This window comes from Psammomys obesus, unplaced genomic scaffold (genome assembly GCF_907164565.1).
Source record: "Psammomys obesus unplaced genomic scaffold, mPsaObe1.curated_primary_1811, whole genome shotgun sequence".
Taxonomy (NCBI): domain Eukaryota; kingdom Metazoa; phylum Chordata; class Mammalia; order Rodentia; family Muridae; genus Psammomys; species Psammomys obesus.
This window is the reverse complement of record NW_026591918.1, coordinates 8,583,422-8,602,424: the sequence shown is the minus strand read 5'-3', so window position 1 is coordinate 8,602,424 and position 19,003 is coordinate 8,583,422. Positions and strand designations below refer to the sequence as shown.

The window sequence follows — 19,003 nt, the reverse complement described above, 5'->3', positions numbered from 1 at the left end:
GCCCGGGCCGACACAAAGGCCCGGCAGCTGCCGAGCGGGAGCGGCCCCGCCCGCCCCGGGCCCGGCCTTACCCCGCCGCTCCGCCGCCTGCAGCCCCGGCCGCGGTCCCCGACCGCCGCGCCCCGCCCCGTGGCCGCCACGGCTGCTAGTGCTCCTCTGGCCGCGGCCGCTGCCGTCTCTCCGGCACCCGCCGCCCTTACCGCCCTCACCCCTCCCAGGGCTGCCGTAAACCCAACCCGTCGCCGCCAAGCGCTCCCGACCGCGTGCGACGGCGCGTGCGCGCGCACGCGGGCTGGCGTCCACACGCTTTACGGCAGGAGGTTGAGCGCGTGACGGCGGCCTGCGGTTCCAGTTCGCACGTGGCGTCGGAGGAGGCAGGTTGTCGCTGAGGTCTTTTGTGCTTCTGAAGCATCCGCGGCCAAGATGAAGAGGCCGAGTGAGTTGGGTCGGGCGGTGGGCGAGGGAGGCCCTGTCTTTGGTAATCAGAGAGCCTGGTAGGTGCCTCTTCCTGACTTTAGGCCGAAAATTACCCGCAGGCCATTGCTCAGATCCGCGTAAGCGTGAGACTTGGAAGGCCCAGGCCCAGCTTCGGTCTATGGTAGGAGGAAAGCTAGGCCCTGATTTCTGTGGTTAACGTCTGAGCCTATTTTCGGCCCCGGCGTGTTCCTTTTGTGTAAGAACTATTCAAAATCATTGTCGGTCGGCCTTGATGGGAAGCACCCGTAGTCCTGGACACTAAGGAATAAATGGAGGAGGATCGAAAATTTACAGCCTGGACTGTGAACTGAAACCCTGCCTCAAATTTTTAAAAAAATGAAACCAACTGCCTCTCGTTAATTTTGTGGTGCTCTGTTTTAGAATCTGGTTGCACTCTGGGCCAACCGAATCAAATTGATTGGGATGTGTTTACTTTTAATGAAATAACCCGTGTAATTTGCAGGGAAAGTTGGGTAAGATCTATGTAAACCAGGTTAAGCCTTATTTTTGCAGGCCCCATGGCTTGATATAACAGTGTCTTGAGGGCCAGGAATAGGTCTAGCCTCGTAAGGAGCTTGCCACTAAGGCTAACTTTCAAGAATTCAAACCCACATGGTGGAGACAACTGACTTCTGGAAATTGTTCTAAGACCTACACACAAAATAAGTAAATGAAACATGTTGGGAGCCCCAGGTTTCAGTCCCAGCATCCACGTGGTAGCCCATGCTGTCTATAACGGGTGGGAGAGGGATGTGAGGCCCTCTTATGGCTTCCTCTGCAAAAGCACTGCATACCTGTGCTTGGTCCGCTTACAACAACAGGCAAAACAAATGCTGGCACATCCATACCCATAATTTCAAGAAATTTAAAACAAAGTTAGGTGTACTGCTCACATCTACAGTCTTATTCTTTTGTTTTGTTTGGCAGAGTTAAAGAAAGCAAGTAAGCGAATGACCTGCCATAAGCGTTATAAAATCCAAAAAAAGGTAAGTGTTCCTGAGAGGTTTATACCAACAGATTGCCAACATGATTGTTTTGTATCCACTATGGAGAAGGTTCTATTTAGGAATTAGACAAGCTGCAGCTGTGAAAAAGTGAAGAGTAAGAGAAAGCCTAAACGTTGCTTACTTACTTACTGACATAAGCATTACAAAGAGCTTCTGAGTTGCCCACCTATAATCCCAACACTGGAGGGCCTGTGAATCTGAGTTCAAGGCCAGCCTGGTCTACAAAGCGAGTCCAGGACAACCAAGGCTACACAAAGAAACCCTGTCTGGAAAGAATCAAGAACTTGTGTGCCACATTTTCTGTTTTAAGCATACATTTTAATTCTGCATATAGTTAACAATTGAAGTTCCAGTTTTCCTAGGGTGCCTGACATGCATTATAAATTGTGGCTAGACTGGCTTATTGCCTAAATTCCAAATGTAGTGTGAGACTTCCCTGTTTGTGCAGTACTGAGGGTTGAGCCTATGGCCTCATGAATGTTAGGAAACCACCTTCTGAACCTTCTCATGGTGTTGTTTTCAAAAGGTACGGGAACATCATCGAAAATTAAGGAAGGAAGCTAAAAAACGGGGTCACAGGAAGCCTAAGAAGGATCCAGGAATTCCAAATAGTGCTCCCTTTAAAGAGGCTCTTCTCCGTGAAGCTGAGCTAAGGAAACAGCAGGTAAATTTTGGTGGCTGGCAGTTCCAGCAGAATGTGGTATGAGCGTATGTGGTTTCCAAAGTGACATAACACCACCAGTCACCGGCTCATTCCTTTCTTTCATCCTCTGACACAGCTTGAGGAACTAAAGCAGCAGCAGAAGCTTGAAAGGCAAAAAGAGCAAGAAAGGAAAAGAAAGCTTGAAGATAACCCTGGTGATGAGCAATCTAATGTGGAACCTCAAAAGGTAGGGTTTAACTTACTAAAATTCATTTCAGCTCTGAAGAGAAAGTGATGGGAAAATTTAGTGAGCCTCTTGAAAGTATTAAAGACAGTCTCATCTATTAAAAATATTGCCTGCAGTCATCTGTGAAAAGTGTTAATACAGGTAACATCTGCTTTTCCTAATTTATCATCTTTCCCCCTAATTTTATGTCTCTTAGGAATTGGAAGAACCCCAAAGTAAGAAAGCTAAATCAAGCAAGCAGAATCCAAAGAAGTTACATTGTCGGGAGCTTAAAAAGGTATCTTAGTGTAGGTCAGTGTCAAAAATGGTAATGAGATATTAAAAACTTAAGCCTTCTTGACAGCTGCTTTGTAAAGTGGGAATTCTTAAAAGTTGTTGAAGTCAAGATCAAGAAGCCCAGTAAACTTCCTTGTCTCACTTGGGTAGATCATGTGTTCTGATGTAATCGGATTATTTCCAGTTTGGAGGCCCATGTTTTATCAGAGGCTGCTGGGCAAAAGTTATTTGACTTTTGCGCATAAAATAGTGAACATGTCAGCATTCTTCATAGTAAAATGAAGACATGAGATTTTTGTCTTTTGCACTCATGGCTAGAGTTGAGGGTGGTGTTCTCCAAGGACTAGTGATAGTTTCTTATCTGACAGGTTATTGAAGCCTCAGATGTTGTGTTAGAGGTTTTGGATGCCAGAGATCCTCTCGGGTGCAGATGTCCTCAGGTAGAAGAAGCTGTTGTCCAAAGTGGACATAAAAAGTTGGTGCTTGTGTTAAATAAATCAGGTGAGTAAAAAGGATCCCCTTTGTCGTTCGTGTACTTGTGAGGTATGAGGAAAATATCTGAACAGTCTTGATTCTCACTGAAGACTGATAAGATCCAACTCTGACCTCAACAAAGTTAATTCATGTGTATTCTGGTTACCAAGAAGCTGGGGATGGGGTTTCTGCAAGTAATTATTCACCTGGATTTTTCTGTTCTGCTAGTTATTCAGAATTTAGCCCCTTTTGATTTAAGAGTTTCTATGACCACTGTATTTCCTCTAGAAACTGATTATAGTATGCCACATACACTCCCACACAGTAGTTCAATTCTAAACTGGTACAGGATAAGATACTGTATGGGACAAAATATGTAAATGACATGACTATATCTGGGTGGGTTTGAGCAGCAGGAAGAGAACACAAAAGACTTGTAGAATAAGCATTTGTACCAAAGAATTTGCAGAACTAGCTAAATTTTAATAAAGAATTGCTAATCGTAGTGTTCAAGCCCCAACAAATATGAGGGACATGGGAAGGTATTTTGTAGAGAGAAAGAAGAATGCAAGAACGTGACTTAAAATCCCTGTTAGGCTTAGAAAACTGGTGCCTCTTAGGATATGGTAAACTCTGGGGAAAAAGACATAAATTGACTTAGTTCTTAGATTGAGTGAGCAATACTGGAGAGATTTGAGATTCAGAAGTACCTCAGTTGGTACAGTGCCTGCATGCTACTCAGAAAACACTGTTTGTTCCCCTGCACCATATAAAAACAAGCAAGGTAGTATGACTCTGATCCCATTACTTAGGGGTTAAAGGTCATTCTTAATTCCAGCCTGGGATATATGAGACCGTGGAGACAAGTAGGGGTTTAATGTCTCAAGGTATGAGCAGCATGATAGGAAGTTTACATTCTCTTAGTAAATTTTGAAAGATTGGGGAAGTGCAAATTCATACAAGACTCCTCTTCCAGAAGACCTGGGTTCAATTTCCCCTAGCTCACGACTGTGTAACTCTAGTGTCTAATACCCTCACACAGACATTCATCCAGGCAGAACATCAAGGCAGTAAATAAACTTTAAAATAAAAAATCTGAATTGAAATGTTTTTTTCCCCAATTCCTATCAGATCTAGTACCAAAGGAGAATTTGGAGACCTGGCTAAGTTATTTGAGTAAAGAACTGCCAACAGTGGTGTTCAAAGCCTCAACAAACATCAAGGGAAGAGCAAAGATACTCAAGGTACCCTATATTATTAATAGTGGGAAATGGGGTTTTCTTCAGATTTCTGATGATTGAAATATGATGAGTACACAGAATGTTGATTAGAGTGAAAAACAATAAGATCCAACTCTGATTTCATCTAAAGATCATCTGAAAGGCAGTAGAGGCCAGTGGGTTTTCTAAGAGCTGGACTCTGATGCCAGACTTCTTGGGTTCTACCTGGTGATATTTACCAGACTTACTAAAACTACTCCATTTTAATTTTTATTAACGTCTAAAGGTGAAGAAGAAGAAGAAAGCTCTTCCATTCCAGAGTAAAATCTGCTGTGGCAAGGAAGCCCTTTGGAACCTTCTTGTAGGTTTTCAGCAGTCATGTAGAAAAGATATTCAGGTTGGAGTAGTTGGTGAGTTTCATTCAGCACTCTACCATGTTGTCTATAGTACTTAGCTGTGGACTTCATGCTGTGAAGTGGGAATAGGTTTGTTCTGAAACGTTGATTCAACTCACCAAAATACTTGGGCATCTAAGCGTCTTAGTGGAAGAACACCTGCCTGCTGTGGCAAGGCAACTACTGGAATATGCTTTATAATCTGAATTTATATTTATTTGTAGGTTTCCCAAATGTGGGGAAAAGCAGCATCATTAATAGCTTAAAACAAGAACAGATTTGCAATGTTGGAGTTTCCATGGGACTTACAAGGTAAATGGAACTGAAAGACCTCAGCAAAAGAAACAGCTGGTGCTGGGCTAAGAGAATCAATTGGGAAGGCCTAGCTACCTACAGTTGAGGTGGAAAGCTGCCTCAGAGAAAGTAGCGTTTGGACCTGATCTTAGAAGAATAGGGAAATGACTGAGTTTGGCTATATGGTACTGAAACATACAGTGCTTATTTTAGAATGGCTCATGTTTTTAGGGTTTCATATAAACATGAAGCAGTGATGATAAATTGGATCTGACTGCTGTGCTGAGTTTGTTCAATCCAACCCTGAGCTTCGTGGTTGTTTTTTGTTTTTTTGTCTTGCCCTCGGACCAATGTCCCTATTAATTGCATTGCTTTCTTTCAGGAGCATGCAGCTTGTTCCTTTAAATAAGCAGATCACAGTTATAGATAGTCCATGCTTTATTATTTCACCATGTAACTCCTCTACTGCACTTGCTCTACGGAGTCCAGCAAGTATCGAAGTACTAAGACCACTGGAGGCTGCCAGTGCTATTCTGTCCCAGGCTGATAGTCAACAGGTAAAGAATTACCCTTGAGCTCCTTAACTGTCCTTTATCTGCACAGATTAGTGACAGACTGTGCTGTGTTTTTAAGGTGGTGTTAAAGTACACTGTCCCCGGCTATAAGGATTCCCTGGACTTTTTTACTAAGCTTGCTCAGAGAAGAGGTCTGCACCAAAAAGGTGGAAGCGCAAATGTAGAAAGTGCTGCTAAGCTGCTATGGTCTGAGTGGACAGGGTAGGTCAGTCTTTGTGCTGGCGTTTTGGAAGACAGCTTGGAATAAAGGGATTGGCCTGTGTTTGACAGATCTTGTTTTTAATGCCAGTGCCTCATTAGGTTACTACTGCTATCCCCCTACATCCTGCAATCCTCCACATTTTAATGAGAATGCTGCAGCAGACATGAAGAGGGGCTTTAATCTAGAAGAACTGGAAAAGAATAATGCAGACAGCATACAAGGTAAAATCGTGTTTTCCTGTTATTTTGATGTTCTTTTAACAGAATGCTAGAGGTCTTAGATTTTAACATGAATTTTTTTTCTTTGTTATAGCTCTCAAGGGCCCACATTTAACTAATAGAATCCTTTTCCAGTCTTCGGGCCTAACAAATGGGATAATAGAAGAAAAAGACATACCCGAAGAATTGCCAAAACGAAGAGAAAACAGACAGGATGGTGATGATCAAGAAAATGTTGATGATGAAATGAACGTAAGTTGAGTTAAAGCTTCAGTGAGTTTTCTAGCACTACATACAGTATCAAAACAATGAGAGGGTCAAAGATAGAAACAAAACATTTTGAGACTGGAAGAAGTCTGTATAGTTTAGTATTTAAAACTAGGCCGTTTATATTTTATGAATCTCTAATTACAAGTGCCACCCCACGACTGATCTACCTACCACCTTAGGATTAATGGAATGTCATAGGCTTTTAATATCATACTACTATTCTTGGTTCACAGGCAGAGATCTCAGATGTGGCCCCTGTACAAGAGAACAGAGAGGTGTTAAATGGGGAATCAACAGCAAGTGAGTCTGGGAAAAGGACTTCTAATAAAGTAGTTTGAGCACAATTGCTTTTTTTATTTTTTTGTGTATGTGTGTAAAATTTCTTTTTCTCCAATATAGGTAAGCCATCTGACAGATCATTTACTTCGGATAAAATGAGTGAAGAGGATGATGCCTATGACTTTAGCACAGATTATGTATAACTTCTACAGATGTTATACTGAGAAGTGTTCTAGATTGGTATGACATAAGTTATAAATCTTGTGAATATGTATTATGTGTTATATATTAAAGACAAAATACAAAGCACTTAAATGAATTTGTGCTTAAGATTTATTTACATTCGTGTGAATGGTGCATATCTTCAATCTCCGTACTTGGGAAGGGAAAACAGGCAGGTCCAAGATATTAGACAGAAATCCTGTGTCAAAAACTATGATATATATATATATAATGAATGTGGGGTAGAGGCTCCAGAGCATTAGGTACCCTGGAACTACAATATAGTTGTGACCTGCTGTGTTAAAGAGTTAGAAGAGCAGCAATGTTTGTGTTTTAAATATGAGGAAAAGAATTAGTTCTCTAGAAACTGGTCTGTTGGAAAATGTAAGTTTTATTTTACAAACCAGGCCACAGGTTACAAAATTAAAACAAAACAGCACTTCCCAGCTACAGCAGCTGCTAGATGAACTAGTTACGGTGTCTCCATCGGTTTGTCCTTCAGATCAGCAGTATAGTAAGCAAACATTTGGTAAGGCAGATGGAGACATCTGTAGTCCTCTGGTTGCTACAGAGAGACTTGAGCCTTACAACTTCACACATACTGTGTCTTCCAGGATTTCCTGAGTGATGGCATTTAGCTTAAGTTGTAGTTCACTTTATATTTGAGGTGTCCATATGTCTTCGGATTAGACTGAATTTGCCTGTTGGGTCTGGAATATACCATTTTTCCCAAACATCAGCATATGAAGCAGTTCTTCCCCAAGGCTTGTAGTGACCGTTCCAATGAAGTAACTTGGCAGCCTTTACAAACTGGGGTGAATACCGTTTTCCAGCACTGGAACCTTAACAGAGATAAAGTGCCAAATGATTTTTTTACTAGTAAGAAAGCAATGCCATGCTAAGCTGCAGGGCCCTAAAGGGAACCACTGAGTATAGTCCAGCCCTGAGGAGGATTCACATAAATCGGTGACTTTGTTTTGATACAGGGCCAGTCTGCTAGGTGCCTCTGGCTAACCTCAAAACTCTGGGTACTCCTGCTGCTTTAGGATCCCAAGTGCTAGGATTACCAGGATGAACCGCCATACCCAGCTGGGTAAATTCTTTATACTTACCAAGGTGGCGGACATTCCACATAGGGTCAATGGTGGAATGCTGTTGATAAAATACAATAAGCAGAGGAGGCGTGGTGATGCTGCCCGCCAGCGTTCTACTGTACAGTCCCTCTCTTGATGAGAATAGAAAAAATGTTAGTGAAGAGTGCTGACCAACTTCTCAAACTAAAGATTTAGAAGGGGTGTTTGTTTGTTTTTTAGTAACTAAGCCAGTTACATACTTACTCTACATTGAGTTTCATCCATTTTTCCAGCTGGTTGGTTACATTCTGTCTTTTCCATTCGGTCAAGTTTGCAACAAAAACTCCAGGATTGAAGGAGCAGGTGCTAGCTTTCATAGAAAGCTTACGAATTCTCTCCTTTTTATAGTCAAGATAGCCAATGTAATTGTACTAAAAACACGAGATATTTTCTGCTTCAAGATAAATTTCTATAGCAAGTCAAGTCAGTGTTGAACTAAGAAAACTTCCCAAGTAATTAGCAAATGCAACAAAAAGTCCCACAGAAAAAAGTTGGGATCTGGAGTTTGTCTTAGTAAACAGAACATTTAAGGAGAATTTGGTTACAAAGTCTGTAGATGAGTCTAGAAAAGTAGGTGTGAGATCTGGAGTGAAATAACTGGTTAACGAAAAATGGAGTCCTGAGTTTGCCACTTTATAGTGTTTATAGGGAGTAAGGTTTGCAGTTGGTAATTTACCTGGTTCCCTGCTCCACGAATGACAACTTTAGTAGAGGCTGAATCACAATCTTCTGAAAATGCAGCAGCATGCCCTGGCTTCAGTGGTGTGTTGTACAAGGCAAGAATATCACCTGAAATGGATAAAGTGAAATGAACAATTGCAGTTGTCTTGAGAGTCTGTTCCTCCCATTTCTAATGGTGGTCTCTTAGAGTAGACAATCACAGGACAACCCTTATAGCCCAGAATTCTTGGGTACCTTGTACAATGACATCATCATCCATGTATATGGCCTTCTTTGCACTGGGAACCAGAACTGGCAAGTAGAACCTTGCAAAGGTTAACTGAAAAAGGAAAGAAACATCAGCATAGGATAAACTAGCTGAGTTTTTATTTGTAAAAGCCATTAGAATGTTCTCAGAAACCTTGTAAAAGATAGTAATGGACTCTTGAAGCCACCACGGTTTGGTCCCTAGGGAACTACTTGCACTGTACCCAGAATTATCCAAATATTCTAACCAAATACACTGCCCAATAGAAACAAAGACACATGGAACTCACTGGTTTCATGGACTCCCCCTGGTCAGGATCCTCCTTTACTTTCCCTTCCAGAAGTTTTGTGTCAAAATTTACAATTTTGTACCTGATGCTTTTCAGGGAATCACTGTTAAGCCAGGACCTGATGAAATAAAAACACATTTCAGTTTGAAATAGCCATGTTTCTAAAGTATATAACCTTATCTTTCTATGCTTTTCCAACAGTGGCATAATGCCAGGAACTAAACATGTTTCAAGTTCTTTATTTCTCTAAGACTAGGGGTTCCTCACTTAAGATAAAGGCAGTCCCACCAAAGTTCCTTTTGAACCAAGAATCTACAGGAGACTCTCTTCTCCATAATCTACTATAGAAACTAGACTTGAGAACACTCAGCCAAATGTGGACTACTTGTTTATTTTCTCGAGGCACTATCTTATACATTGCCCAGAGTAACCTGAGTTCACTGTTCTCCCTCAGCCATCTACATGCTGGGATTACAAGGGTACAATCACCATGCCCAGATGGACCAAAGAATTCTTAGCTTTCCAAATAAGTCAAATTATAATGGTGGTAAAAGCTAGTTACCAATAAAATAAAACTAGTAGTGAATCTGTCAGCTAAAAAATGATTATTTACTGTGATGAATCTAAAAAATTCACCCACCTGACTAAGGCACTGTCTGTGAGAACAGCCCATGTTACCTGCAAAAGCACGAAGTATTTTTTTTTCTATATCTTGGATATAGGGAATTTTAAGAGTTTTTTAAGAATGAGAATTTTCATAAGTGTAAATGACAAAGCCATAAGGACAGAAATATTTAGAACTCTGAAAAATCTGTCAGACAAGCTGCTTTTCAGAATAAAATGTGAAGTTTTTTTGTTTTGTTTTTTAAGGCTTATTATTTATATAGTATTCTGACTGCGTATGTGCCTGCATGCCTGAAGAGGCACCAGATCTCATTGTAGAGGGTTGTGAGCCACCATGTGGTTGCTGGGAATTGGACCTCTGAGCCATGCCTTCAGGCTCTGTAGGTTTTGTGTTTAGTTTTCTTAAGGCAGTCTCATACAGCCCAGGCTGTCCTTTGACTCACTTTGTAGTCAAGGGTGCCGTCGTAACCTCTGACCCTCCTGAATGCTGGGATGGCAGACAGGAATGAGCCACCATGCCCAGTTTCTTGTGACGGTGGGAACTGAGCCCAGTGCTTGGTGCATGCGTATCTGTTCGAAGCTATGACTAGTAAATCAATGTATTGCTTCTCTTACTCAGGAAGTCAGGCTGTTAAACATTAGACCTGTTACAGTGTGACAACAGCTGGTTTACTTCCTGACACAAATTATCATTTCTCCTGCCACAAAGACATGACACAATCATATGGAAAAATATTTGTGCTGTGTATTTATGCATGGGGGGAGGTGGTAGTTTGAACAGGTGTGCCCCCTAATACACTCCTGTATAAATGCTTGGCTCATAGGGAGTGGCACTATTAGGAGGTGTGGCCTTGTTGGAGGAAGCTTGTCACTGGAGGGGTGGTCCTTGACGTCTCCTATGCTCAAGTTCCACCCAGTCTCCTGCTGCAGATCAGGAGACAGAACTCTCAACTCTTTATCCAGCACCATGTCTTTTGGGATGCTGCCTGCTTCCCACCATAATGAAAATGGACTAAACTCTGAACTGGAAGCCAGCCCCACCCAATTAAATGTTTTCCTTTAAAAGAGTTGCCATGGTCATGCTGTCTCTTTACAGCAATAAAATCCTAAGAATGTGGGCAGGGACGGGGAGGGTTTCAAACAGGAAAATATCATAAGCTATTGTAACATGGTTCCTGGCATAGCAGTGGGCCTATGAAGAGCAACAGGCAGAAAGAGGCAGGTCACTGGGAAAGCAGTGCTCACCGGAGATGGTCTGCTGTATTGTTGAGCGTAACAAGGTAAAAAATCACATTGGAGCGAGTGTTATGTTGAATGCTATTTACGGCTGCAATGGTGCCACCCAGCCTGTCTTCAGAGGCAGCAATAACCACAGGGATCTCCTCTTGTCTCCCATTTACTGGATGTTGATGAACATTTGCCACAAAATCTATAGGCTGAAGCCCCAGAATTCCTGAATCTGAAAGAACACACAAAGAAAACACCAGGACACAAACAAACTCATGAATATTTGTTCTTGTTTGGGGTTTTTGTTTTATTATTTGAAACTGGGCTTTACTATGTAGGCCTGGCTGGCCTGGAACATGCTATGTAGACCAGGTTGGCCTCAAACTCAGAGATCTGCCTGCCTTTGCCTTCCCGAGTGCTGTCGTTAAATTTTTTTATAGTAGTTTCTCGTGTCAATTAAATAACTTCTTCAATTAATACTTACTAAATAATTCCATCTCAGCCTCCAAGTGCTGGCTTTATTTCCTTTTTAAGAAAGAGAATTCTCTGTAGCTCAGGCTGACCTCAACTTAGTACGTTGAGGTGGCTTGAACTTTTCCCCGATCTTATTTTACATATGTGGCGTATATGACGAGTGGCTGTGGTGTGCAATGATGCACACTGCTGCACTGCTACCCGGTAGAGGGGGAGGGGAGGGAGAGAGACAGAATATTTTTTCAACACCGTCGTGCTACAGCCTGTACTGGCCTCAAATTCATGATTCTCTTGCCTTACCTCAGCTTCCAAATTGCTAGGATTTTTTGGGGTGTGTCACCACATCTAGCCTCAAAAATGATTTTTTTTTAACACAGGGACACTGTAGCTCACCTCTATAATCCCATAACTATGGAGGCTAAGGCATGAGGATCAGGAATTCAAAGACAGACTAAATTGTAAAATGAGTATGAAGCCTGCCTGAACCATAAGACCCAGTCTCAAGACATCAAGCTATCTAAAAAACACCGAGTCTCCAATACCCTCATTATCAGAAGACAATCAGATGAACAACTACATAACTACAACACAATAACAATAAAATGATTTTTTGATCAGCTGATAAAATGTTATTTGCTTTTTGTTGTTTTGTTTTTTGAGAAAGGGCTTCTCTGTGTAACCTTGGCTGGCCTGGACTCCCTTTGTAGACCATGCTGGCCTCCAACTCACAGAGCTCCTCTACCTGTCTTTGCCTCCCGAGTACTGGGGATACAGGTGTGTGTCACATGCCCGGCTATGATTTGTTTTGTTACAAAAGTCCTATAGATGTGATTGCTAAGATCAAAGACAGCAAAGATAAAAGAAAGTTGCCACATTGACATTGTGAGGTGACAAAGGCAGACATCAAATACTAGCACATTTGCCTATACCCATCTTCTAATGCTTTGACTAGATGAAAATGCAAGCAGATGGGGGCCAACAGACACTCCTTAAGGCCTCTGACTTGATAGAGAGGATTCCCTCAGATCAAGCCCTTAGCTAAAAACTCCACTACAGAGAGGAGTGGAAGGCACCGTACGTATAAAACTGGTGAGTACCCAGTATGCCTTTTGTCAGAGTACACTTTGCACTCCGCCCGACCCTGACCAAGGAACTTGCTGAATTCTTGGGTCCCTACATTGAAGCTGTAACCCTTCCCCCTTTACTGCCATTGCCAAACTCATTATCTACCTTCTCCAGATAGCCTGAGCAAGGCAGCTTCTAAAGATAAAAACAGACTTGTTTGGACAATCAACTCCAGGAGGTAGAGCCTCCACATAGCCCCTGAAATTGCATCCAACTTCCCATTCCCAAAACCCCTTATATTAACTCCAAGTATTCCCTTCCTCCTTTTTGCAGACCCCCTTTCCCACTGTCTGTCCTCTCCTGTTTGACAAACAGTCCTAGCTGCTGAGGTCAGACTGGTCTCTTTTTGCCCTCTCTCTTTACACTGCCTCACAGTCTTTTGTTTTGTTCTGCCACACAGTCTTTCGTTTTGTTTTGTTTTTGTTTTTGTTTTTCCAGACAGGGTATGTCTGTGTATAGCTTGGGCTGTGCTGGAACTCACTCTGTAGACCACACTGGCCAAACTTGCTGAGATGCACCTGCCTCTGCCTCCTAAGTGCTGGGATTAAAGGTGTGTGCCACCAGTGCCTGGCTACATCAGTCTTTGTAAGCCAAGAAGCAAGTTTTCTTTTCATTAACATAATGATAAAACTTAGGATGTGGGGCACAGAGACCTCCACGTCCTTAACAAAAGACAGCAGTACAGTGTTAGCAAAGGCTTCCATACCTGAAACTTCATTCCTTAGCAAACTACTCAAGCTGAGGAAGTTATAGTGCAAAACCAGTAAGAAGAGAACAGCAGCCAGGACCCAGATGACAATGTTTACTGAAACAGAGAGAAACCTGCATTACATCTTTTGGCTTTGGTAGGCATAAAAACAATGAAACATGAAGAGAGAGAGCAAGCATACCTTTTCGGAATGACATTTTTTTCTTCTGTCTTACATTAGATATTAACCCTATAAAATAAAAGTCCAAAAGAAAGTGGATACATGAGAATGGGCATCAAAATGCTTACACACTCTTACTCAGATAGAAATAAGACATATATATGATACTTTGCCAGATAGTTATTTTAAATTAATAACTTCCAAGCACCCAGTTTGGGGACTGAAAATTTTATGATGATCGTAATACAGTCGTTTCATATGATACGGACAAACACATAGCTTTAGCCTTGTTACACTGCATGCCACAAGATGAAGAAAAAAAAAATCTATCTGAAGTCTAGCAACTAGAGAGCCATTTCAGAATTAGTTCTGTTTAAAGCGCCTAGTTAAGCTGGACATGGTGGCACTTGCCTTTAATCCCAGCACTCGGGAGGCAGAGGCAGGCAAACCACTGAGTTTGAGGCCAGCCTGGTCTACAGAGTGAGTTCCAGGCCACAGGCTACACAGAAAAACCCTGTCTGGAAAAGTCAACCCAACAAACAAAAACAAAAACCAAGTTAAACTGGGCATGGACTGTGATGCCTCTGACAAAGTAACCTGAAGATTTAGTGTTATTCTCAAAAAAGTATGCTTTAAGGGAGATGGGGAAAATGGTTAAGAGTATATTTGGCTCTGCCAAAGGCCCCAAGTTTCTGAGCACCCATGCCAGGCAGCTCATAATTACCTGTAACTCCAGGTCCAGGGGAGCTGATGCCCTCTCTGGCCTCCATAGGCACATACATGACAAACAGTGACAAAAATGAGTGCACGCACACGCACACACACATCTGCTTTCGTAACTGAAGAAACAGCTTAGCAGTCAAGAGCATTTGCTAGTCTTACAGGAGACCCAGGTTCAGTTCCCCGCACACACCCTAAGTGCATCACAATTAACTCCAGTTCCGGGAGATTCAACGCCCTCTTCTGGCCTCTGCAGGCACTGTATGCACATAGTACACACAGAAAAGTAGGCATGTGTATATACACATCAAAATCTGCTTTAAAAAAGTTAAGCCAGGCTGAGGACATGGCTCTGTGTGTGAGCCTGCTGACTGGGAAAGCAGAAGGAGCTGTGTTTGTATCTCCAGAACCGCATCCAAAGCACCTGCTACCTCAGCGCTGTGGGAGGATCACTAAGGCTTGCTGACCACCAGCCTCGCTCCAGGGTCAGTGAAAAGCCCTATCTTGAGGGCTTAAAGCAGAGAGGGATAGGGCAGGGCACTGGAGGACCCCCACTAGGCTCTGCCCTCCTGCGCGTGCAACACACAAACACAGAGCTGCCCCACACTCGTCCCAGTCAATGAAATGACCGAGTATTAAGAAAGCGGTGTCCACCGCTGGCGCTCTCTAGGCCCCCTCTGCTCACTCGACAACTTTACCTTCTCAAAACAAACAATTCAACGGAAACAAAACTGTGGAATATGTATTTCTGGAACTAAATCAATGTAACTGTTTGTTGTTGTTTTGTTTTTTGTTTTTTCAAGACTGGGTTTCTCTTAAAAATATTTCCTTAAAGACACATTTTATGTAACCAGGAAACTGGGACTCTAGGTTTAAGAATTCTAACCCTTTTGTAAACCTCACTTATAGTAGTATCTAACATGTAGACAGGGATATTTGTTTTATAGAGCACTTTCAGCCACACCATACTGCTAAAAAGTTAATCTAAACTGTGTGTACATTGGGTATTTAATTTCCCAAGGTCTCTGAAAAAGCAGGGATATCTGTTTTAAAATGGACCATGGGTCCTATTACAAAGCTGAGGCAATGTACTCAGACAATCTAAAACACGCAAATACACTTCTTTTTAGAACAGTATGTACAAAAGACATTATACCAATGAACTTAAAACATTTTATAGACTGGCAAGATGGCTAAGTAAGTGAAAGTGTTTGTAGGACAAGCCTGATGACCACAGTTCTGTCCCCAGAAACACAGTGAGAACTGACCCCTGAAAGTTGTCCTCTGACTTCCACATGCACACCATGGCACCCACACTCACACACAAATTTTTTTTTTTTTGAGACAGGGTCTCTCTGTGTAGTCCTGGCTGTCCTGGAACTCGTTCTCTATACCAGGCTGGCCTCAAACTCAGAGATCCACCTGCCTCTGCTTTCTGAGTGCTGGGACTAAAGGCGTGTGCCACCACTGCTCAGCTCACAATAAAAAGTTTAAAAGTTGGGCTGGAGAGATGGCCCAGAGGTTAAGAGCACTGGCTGTTCTTCCTAAGATCCTGAATTCAATTCCCAGCAACCACACTGTGGCTTATAACCTTCTATAATGAATCTGGTGAACTCGTCTGTCCTGCACGCATACATGCAGGCAGAATACTGTATAAATAATGCAGTCCATAAGGTGCTTGCTGTGCAAATCAAACACAAGGACCCACATTAGAGTCCCAGAACCTACATAAAAAAAGGATGTGGCAGCAGACTGATATCCCATATCTGAGATGGAGATAGGAGGATCCCTGGTGGGTGGCCAGGGATTTTGAGGAACATCACATAAGGATGACCTTTAGCCTCCAAATGTGTTCTTATACACACACAGGAATGCACAAGCAAGTTATATACCCCATATTGTATTTAGCACATCACAGGCTGAGTCTCACCTACAGAAGCTGGTGGATTGGGAGCTACTCAATCCAGAGCTGCCTGCTCTTGAGCTAAATTCCACCACAATTGCATAAAACAATCCCATTCCAATAAATCCCAGCTAGTTGCTACAAAAGGCAATGCTTTATCTGGTCAACTTCCAGCGATAGTTATGTAGTACTGTATGCAGACCGGAAGTCACATGTATTTGAGCTACCAGTTAGCAGGACACAGAAACACACTCCAAGCAAGTACTTGATGTACTTAAGTAGATATATGGCAGAAAGCACTTGCTGACAAAGTCTTCCAGTTACCTCCATGAAAAACATCAGCTTTCAGCCTAAATCCAATCATGTAATCTTTCCTGGTCACGAGGGTTCCTTGGTCTGTTTAGAAGAACTCAAATTTCCGTATACACTGTAGTAACAGCAACATTTTTGGTCAGACCGCGATTGTGCACAGTGAGATCAGCAACAGTCCACTCTTCACTATGAGGTTCATGCTTCTTTTACTCGGGAATTATAGAACCTTTAGATTCCCAAACTATTTGTATACAAATTCCTCGTGAACACACACACAAACGAAGCCCTGGACACATATTACTCCTAATACAAAAAAATCTTAAGAAAAAATTATGCTATTTATGGTTATTTTTTGAGACAGGGTCTCACTATATAACCCAGGCTGACCCTGAACTTTTGATCCTGCTGCCCCAGTGCTGGAATTTCAGCCTTTTAATTCTTTGTTTTTTGCTTGTGTATGTGTATATGGTATGCATGCATATGTATCATGTATGTGTGCTTGCATGTGTGGGTGCAAGTGTGTGTTATGAGGCAGAAGTCAGAAGCCGATGTCAGCTGTTCTCTTTGATCACGTTTCTTTCACCTTACAAGGTCTCAACTGAATCCACAACTTGCCAGCCTACTTAGCTTGTTCTCCGGATCTCATCTCCACCTCCTCAGGGCTGGGACTAGAGGTGGGCTGTCCCACCCACCCTGAATTACAGAGGTGCTGGGGATATGAACGGAGGCCCTCACACTCCTGTGGTGGTCCTTTACCTACCATCTCTACCTTAAAAAAAGAAGGAAGCCAGATACCTATATTGCCATCCATTCTCAACAACTACGGTTTTTCCCTCCTGTTATTATGGAACGTATACATCCATGAAGGCTAGCCCACTCGTGCTCTGTAGCCTATCCTACCACTGTTCTCTTGCAGGAAGCATCAACTTCTTCCCACTTCCGGTGGATCACACCATCAGCATGCTAGCCGATGTCTTCCAATTAACTAAAGGCAGTAGGGTAGGGAGTGGAGGGTGGAGAAGACAGCGCTTTTCCCTCTCCACTCCCAGTGCGCTGACCGCAGGTCCACGCCTGCCTCCCTTCCACCAAAGGACTGAAAAGATTTAAAATAGCCCTTTCTGTCTTTGCTGTCCTCTACTCGTAGGCTCTGTTCCTAATCTCAAACTGCTCTTGTGAAGATCACCAACCAGTATCATCTTTCTGTCCTCTCTTTACACCAACAACCTCACTCTTTCCTCTCAGTTACGAAATGATCGCGTATATGAGCCTGTATTCAGTGACTGTTAAGTTCTACAGAAACAGGGACTTAAATGAAAATGTAACTCTCCTGCTGTATCCCTGACACCTAAGACCATCCCCACCGAAAGAGCAACGGGCAGGTGATACTGTGGAATGGTCTTGCTAATTCATTCCAATCAAGTACAATTGATTGAATTGCAGTACAATTCTCCAATCAAGAAGAGAATGCAATCTTAATAATCCTGGACACTAAATCCCAGCATAAGGAAAAGCATGAGATTCCAATGGACCTCTTGCCCCAAAGGAACCTGGCAAACTGTTTTTTCCATCATTTTATAATTCAAACACCGAATAGTCTCTACAGCAACTGCCATCCTACGAAGCACATTGGAAGGGATGCAAGTTTATTTATACTTGTAACCAAGTGAGTATATTCATACATACTATGAAAAACATAGGGAAGGAGAAAGAAAAAACAGCCCATGAAAAATTGCTGTTGTCCTTCGCAACAATGTTTCTCTAAGGTCAGAAGTGTCAAACGGGTCTGTATTTTTCTGAAGGGTGGAAACGCACAAGACCTGAACATTTTCTCCACTCATTTTGCTGGCTAGGTCCTACATTGACTTTCATGTCAGGAAACCCCCAAACCCCACGTTGCACCTCCCGGAGCTCCATCTCCTAGGTGCCTGTCCCCGACAGCGATGTGGCCATCTTCCTTGACACATTCCAAGTTCTAAGTCACAGCTGTGCCCCGGTCCAAAAAGTGTAAATGCCAGCAGCAGCCACTCACCTCCAGGTATGGAGTGCCTAGCATCTCACTGTCTGTGCCTGACTGTACCATGCACAAATAGAGTCCAGGGAGACGGATAGCCCCAGAGGGCCGGATCCCCAGCATAGTCTGTTGGGATACGGCACCCCATCTAGCTCACTAATGAGGGAAGGCTCATGCTTCTGAAACATACACCATCCTTGAAAGACAGGGCTAACAGAACCCCTCCGCTGGTCTTTACCAGCAGGCCCTGGTCAGGGAGTGTGGAAGCCATAAAAACCGGCAACGAAGAAGTTGGGCCGAATTTGGGTGCCCCTAGGTAAGAGCATGGGAGCTCAATCCATGAGGCGTGGGGCGGCCAAGGCCTCGAGGCAATCTCCTTTCCCTGGAGGATGTGGCTCGGTTATCTTCCCTAACTCTAGCAGTCATTAATGGCCTCCTTACGCTTAGGGAGGTGCCGCGGCGCTCCCGGGGTCCCCCACGCACTGACACGCCAGGTCGGAGCCGCGTCCGACGAATCGCCGCCCTCGGAAGCTCAGCGCAGCCGCCTTCACCTGCGCCGGGAGGAGGGGCCGCCGTTCGCGCCCCGGCC

The 19,003-nt window shown here is 43.2% G+C and overlaps 3 protein-coding genes and 3 non-coding genes across 8 annotated transcripts in view; 4 read left to right on the top strand and 2 right to left on the bottom strand.

Moving 5' to 3' along the window:
- Pbrm1 (polybromo 1) overlaps positions 1-308 on the bottom strand; it is a 91,989-nt gene extending 91,681 nt beyond the window's left edge. For both annotated transcript variants that reach the window (XM_055612255.1, XM_055612253.1), the window contains exon 1: positions 72-308. The gene's annotated coding sequence lies outside the window, so the exon portion shown is untranslated. The remainder of the gene's footprint in view (positions 1-71) is intronic.
- Positions 309-331: 23 nt separating this feature from the next.
- Positions 332-6,892, top strand: Gnl3 (G protein nucleolar 3). Its single transcript, XM_055612265.1, has 15 exons — positions 332-436; positions 1,405-1,463; positions 2,011-2,148; positions 2,264-2,374; positions 2,571-2,651; positions 3,019-3,151; positions 4,256-4,368; positions 4,631-4,754; positions 4,964-5,051; positions 5,416-5,590; positions 5,667-5,809; positions 5,898-6,031; positions 6,123-6,280; positions 6,532-6,598; positions 6,698-6,892. Exons 1-15 carry the CDS (start codon positions 424-426, stop codon positions 6,778-6,780), a joined length of 1,620 nt encoding a protein of 539 aa, XP_055468240.1. The 5' UTR covers positions 332-423; the 3' UTR covers positions 6,781-6,892.
- Positions 3,191-3,268, top strand: LOC129680730 (small nucleolar RNA SNORD19). The gene has a single exon (XR_008720730.1). It is a non-coding gene; the product is annotated as a small nucleolar RNA SNORD19 (small nucleolar RNA).
- LOC129680732 (small nucleolar RNA SNORD19B) lies at positions 4,416-4,495 on the top strand. The gene has a single exon (XR_008720732.1). It is a non-coding gene; the product is annotated as a small nucleolar RNA SNORD19B (small nucleolar RNA).
- Positions 5,276-5,350, top strand: LOC129680731 (small nucleolar RNA SNORD69). The gene has a single exon (XR_008720731.1). It is a non-coding gene; the product is annotated as a small nucleolar RNA SNORD69 (small nucleolar RNA).
- A 280-nt stretch (positions 6,893-7,172) lies between the features above and the next one.
- Positions 7,173-18,960, bottom strand: Glt8d1 (glycosyltransferase 8 domain containing 1). 2 transcript variants are annotated; one of them, XM_055612249.1, is made up of 10 exons: positions 18,856-18,960; positions 13,490-13,537; positions 13,306-13,404; positions 11,019-11,232; positions 9,150-9,267; positions 8,848-8,932; positions 8,609-8,721; positions 8,137-8,303; positions 7,912-8,024; positions 7,173-7,641 (listed from the first exon to the last, which is right to left on the bottom strand). In XM_055612249.1, exons 2-10 carry the CDS (start codon positions 13,503-13,505, stop codon positions 7,451-7,453), a joined length of 1,116 nt encoding a protein of 371 aa, XP_055468224.1. In that variant the 5' UTR covers positions 13,506-13,537; positions 18,856-18,960; the 3' UTR covers positions 7,173-7,450. The 2 variants fall into 2 exon arrangements, with proteins under 2 accessions (XP_055468224.1, XP_055468225.1); XM_055612250.1 differs by lacking the exon at positions 18,856-18,960 and adding an exon at positions 18,433-18,823.
- Between the last annotated feature and the right edge of the window lie 43 nt (positions 18,961-19,003).

Coding starts and splice junctions, on each gene's coding strand:
- Gnl3 (XM_055612265.1), top strand. Junction 2,652..3,018: donor ATTGTCGGGAGCTTAAAAAG/GTATCTTAGTGT, acceptor CTTATCTGACAG/GTTATTGAAGCCTCAGATGT. Junction 3,152..4,255: donor GCTTGTGTTAAATAAATCAG/GTGAGTAAAAAG, acceptor AATTCCTATCAG/ATCTAGTACCAAAGGAGAAT.
- Glt8d1 (XM_055612249.1), bottom strand. Junction 8,304..8,608: donor TTCGTGGAGCAGGGAACCAG/GTAAATTACCAA, acceptor TCGTGTTTTTAG/TACAATTACATTGGCTATCT. Junction 8,025..8,136: donor TGGATGAAACTCAATGTAGA/GTAAGTATGTAA, acceptor ATTCTCATCAAG/AGAGGGACTGTACAGTAGAA.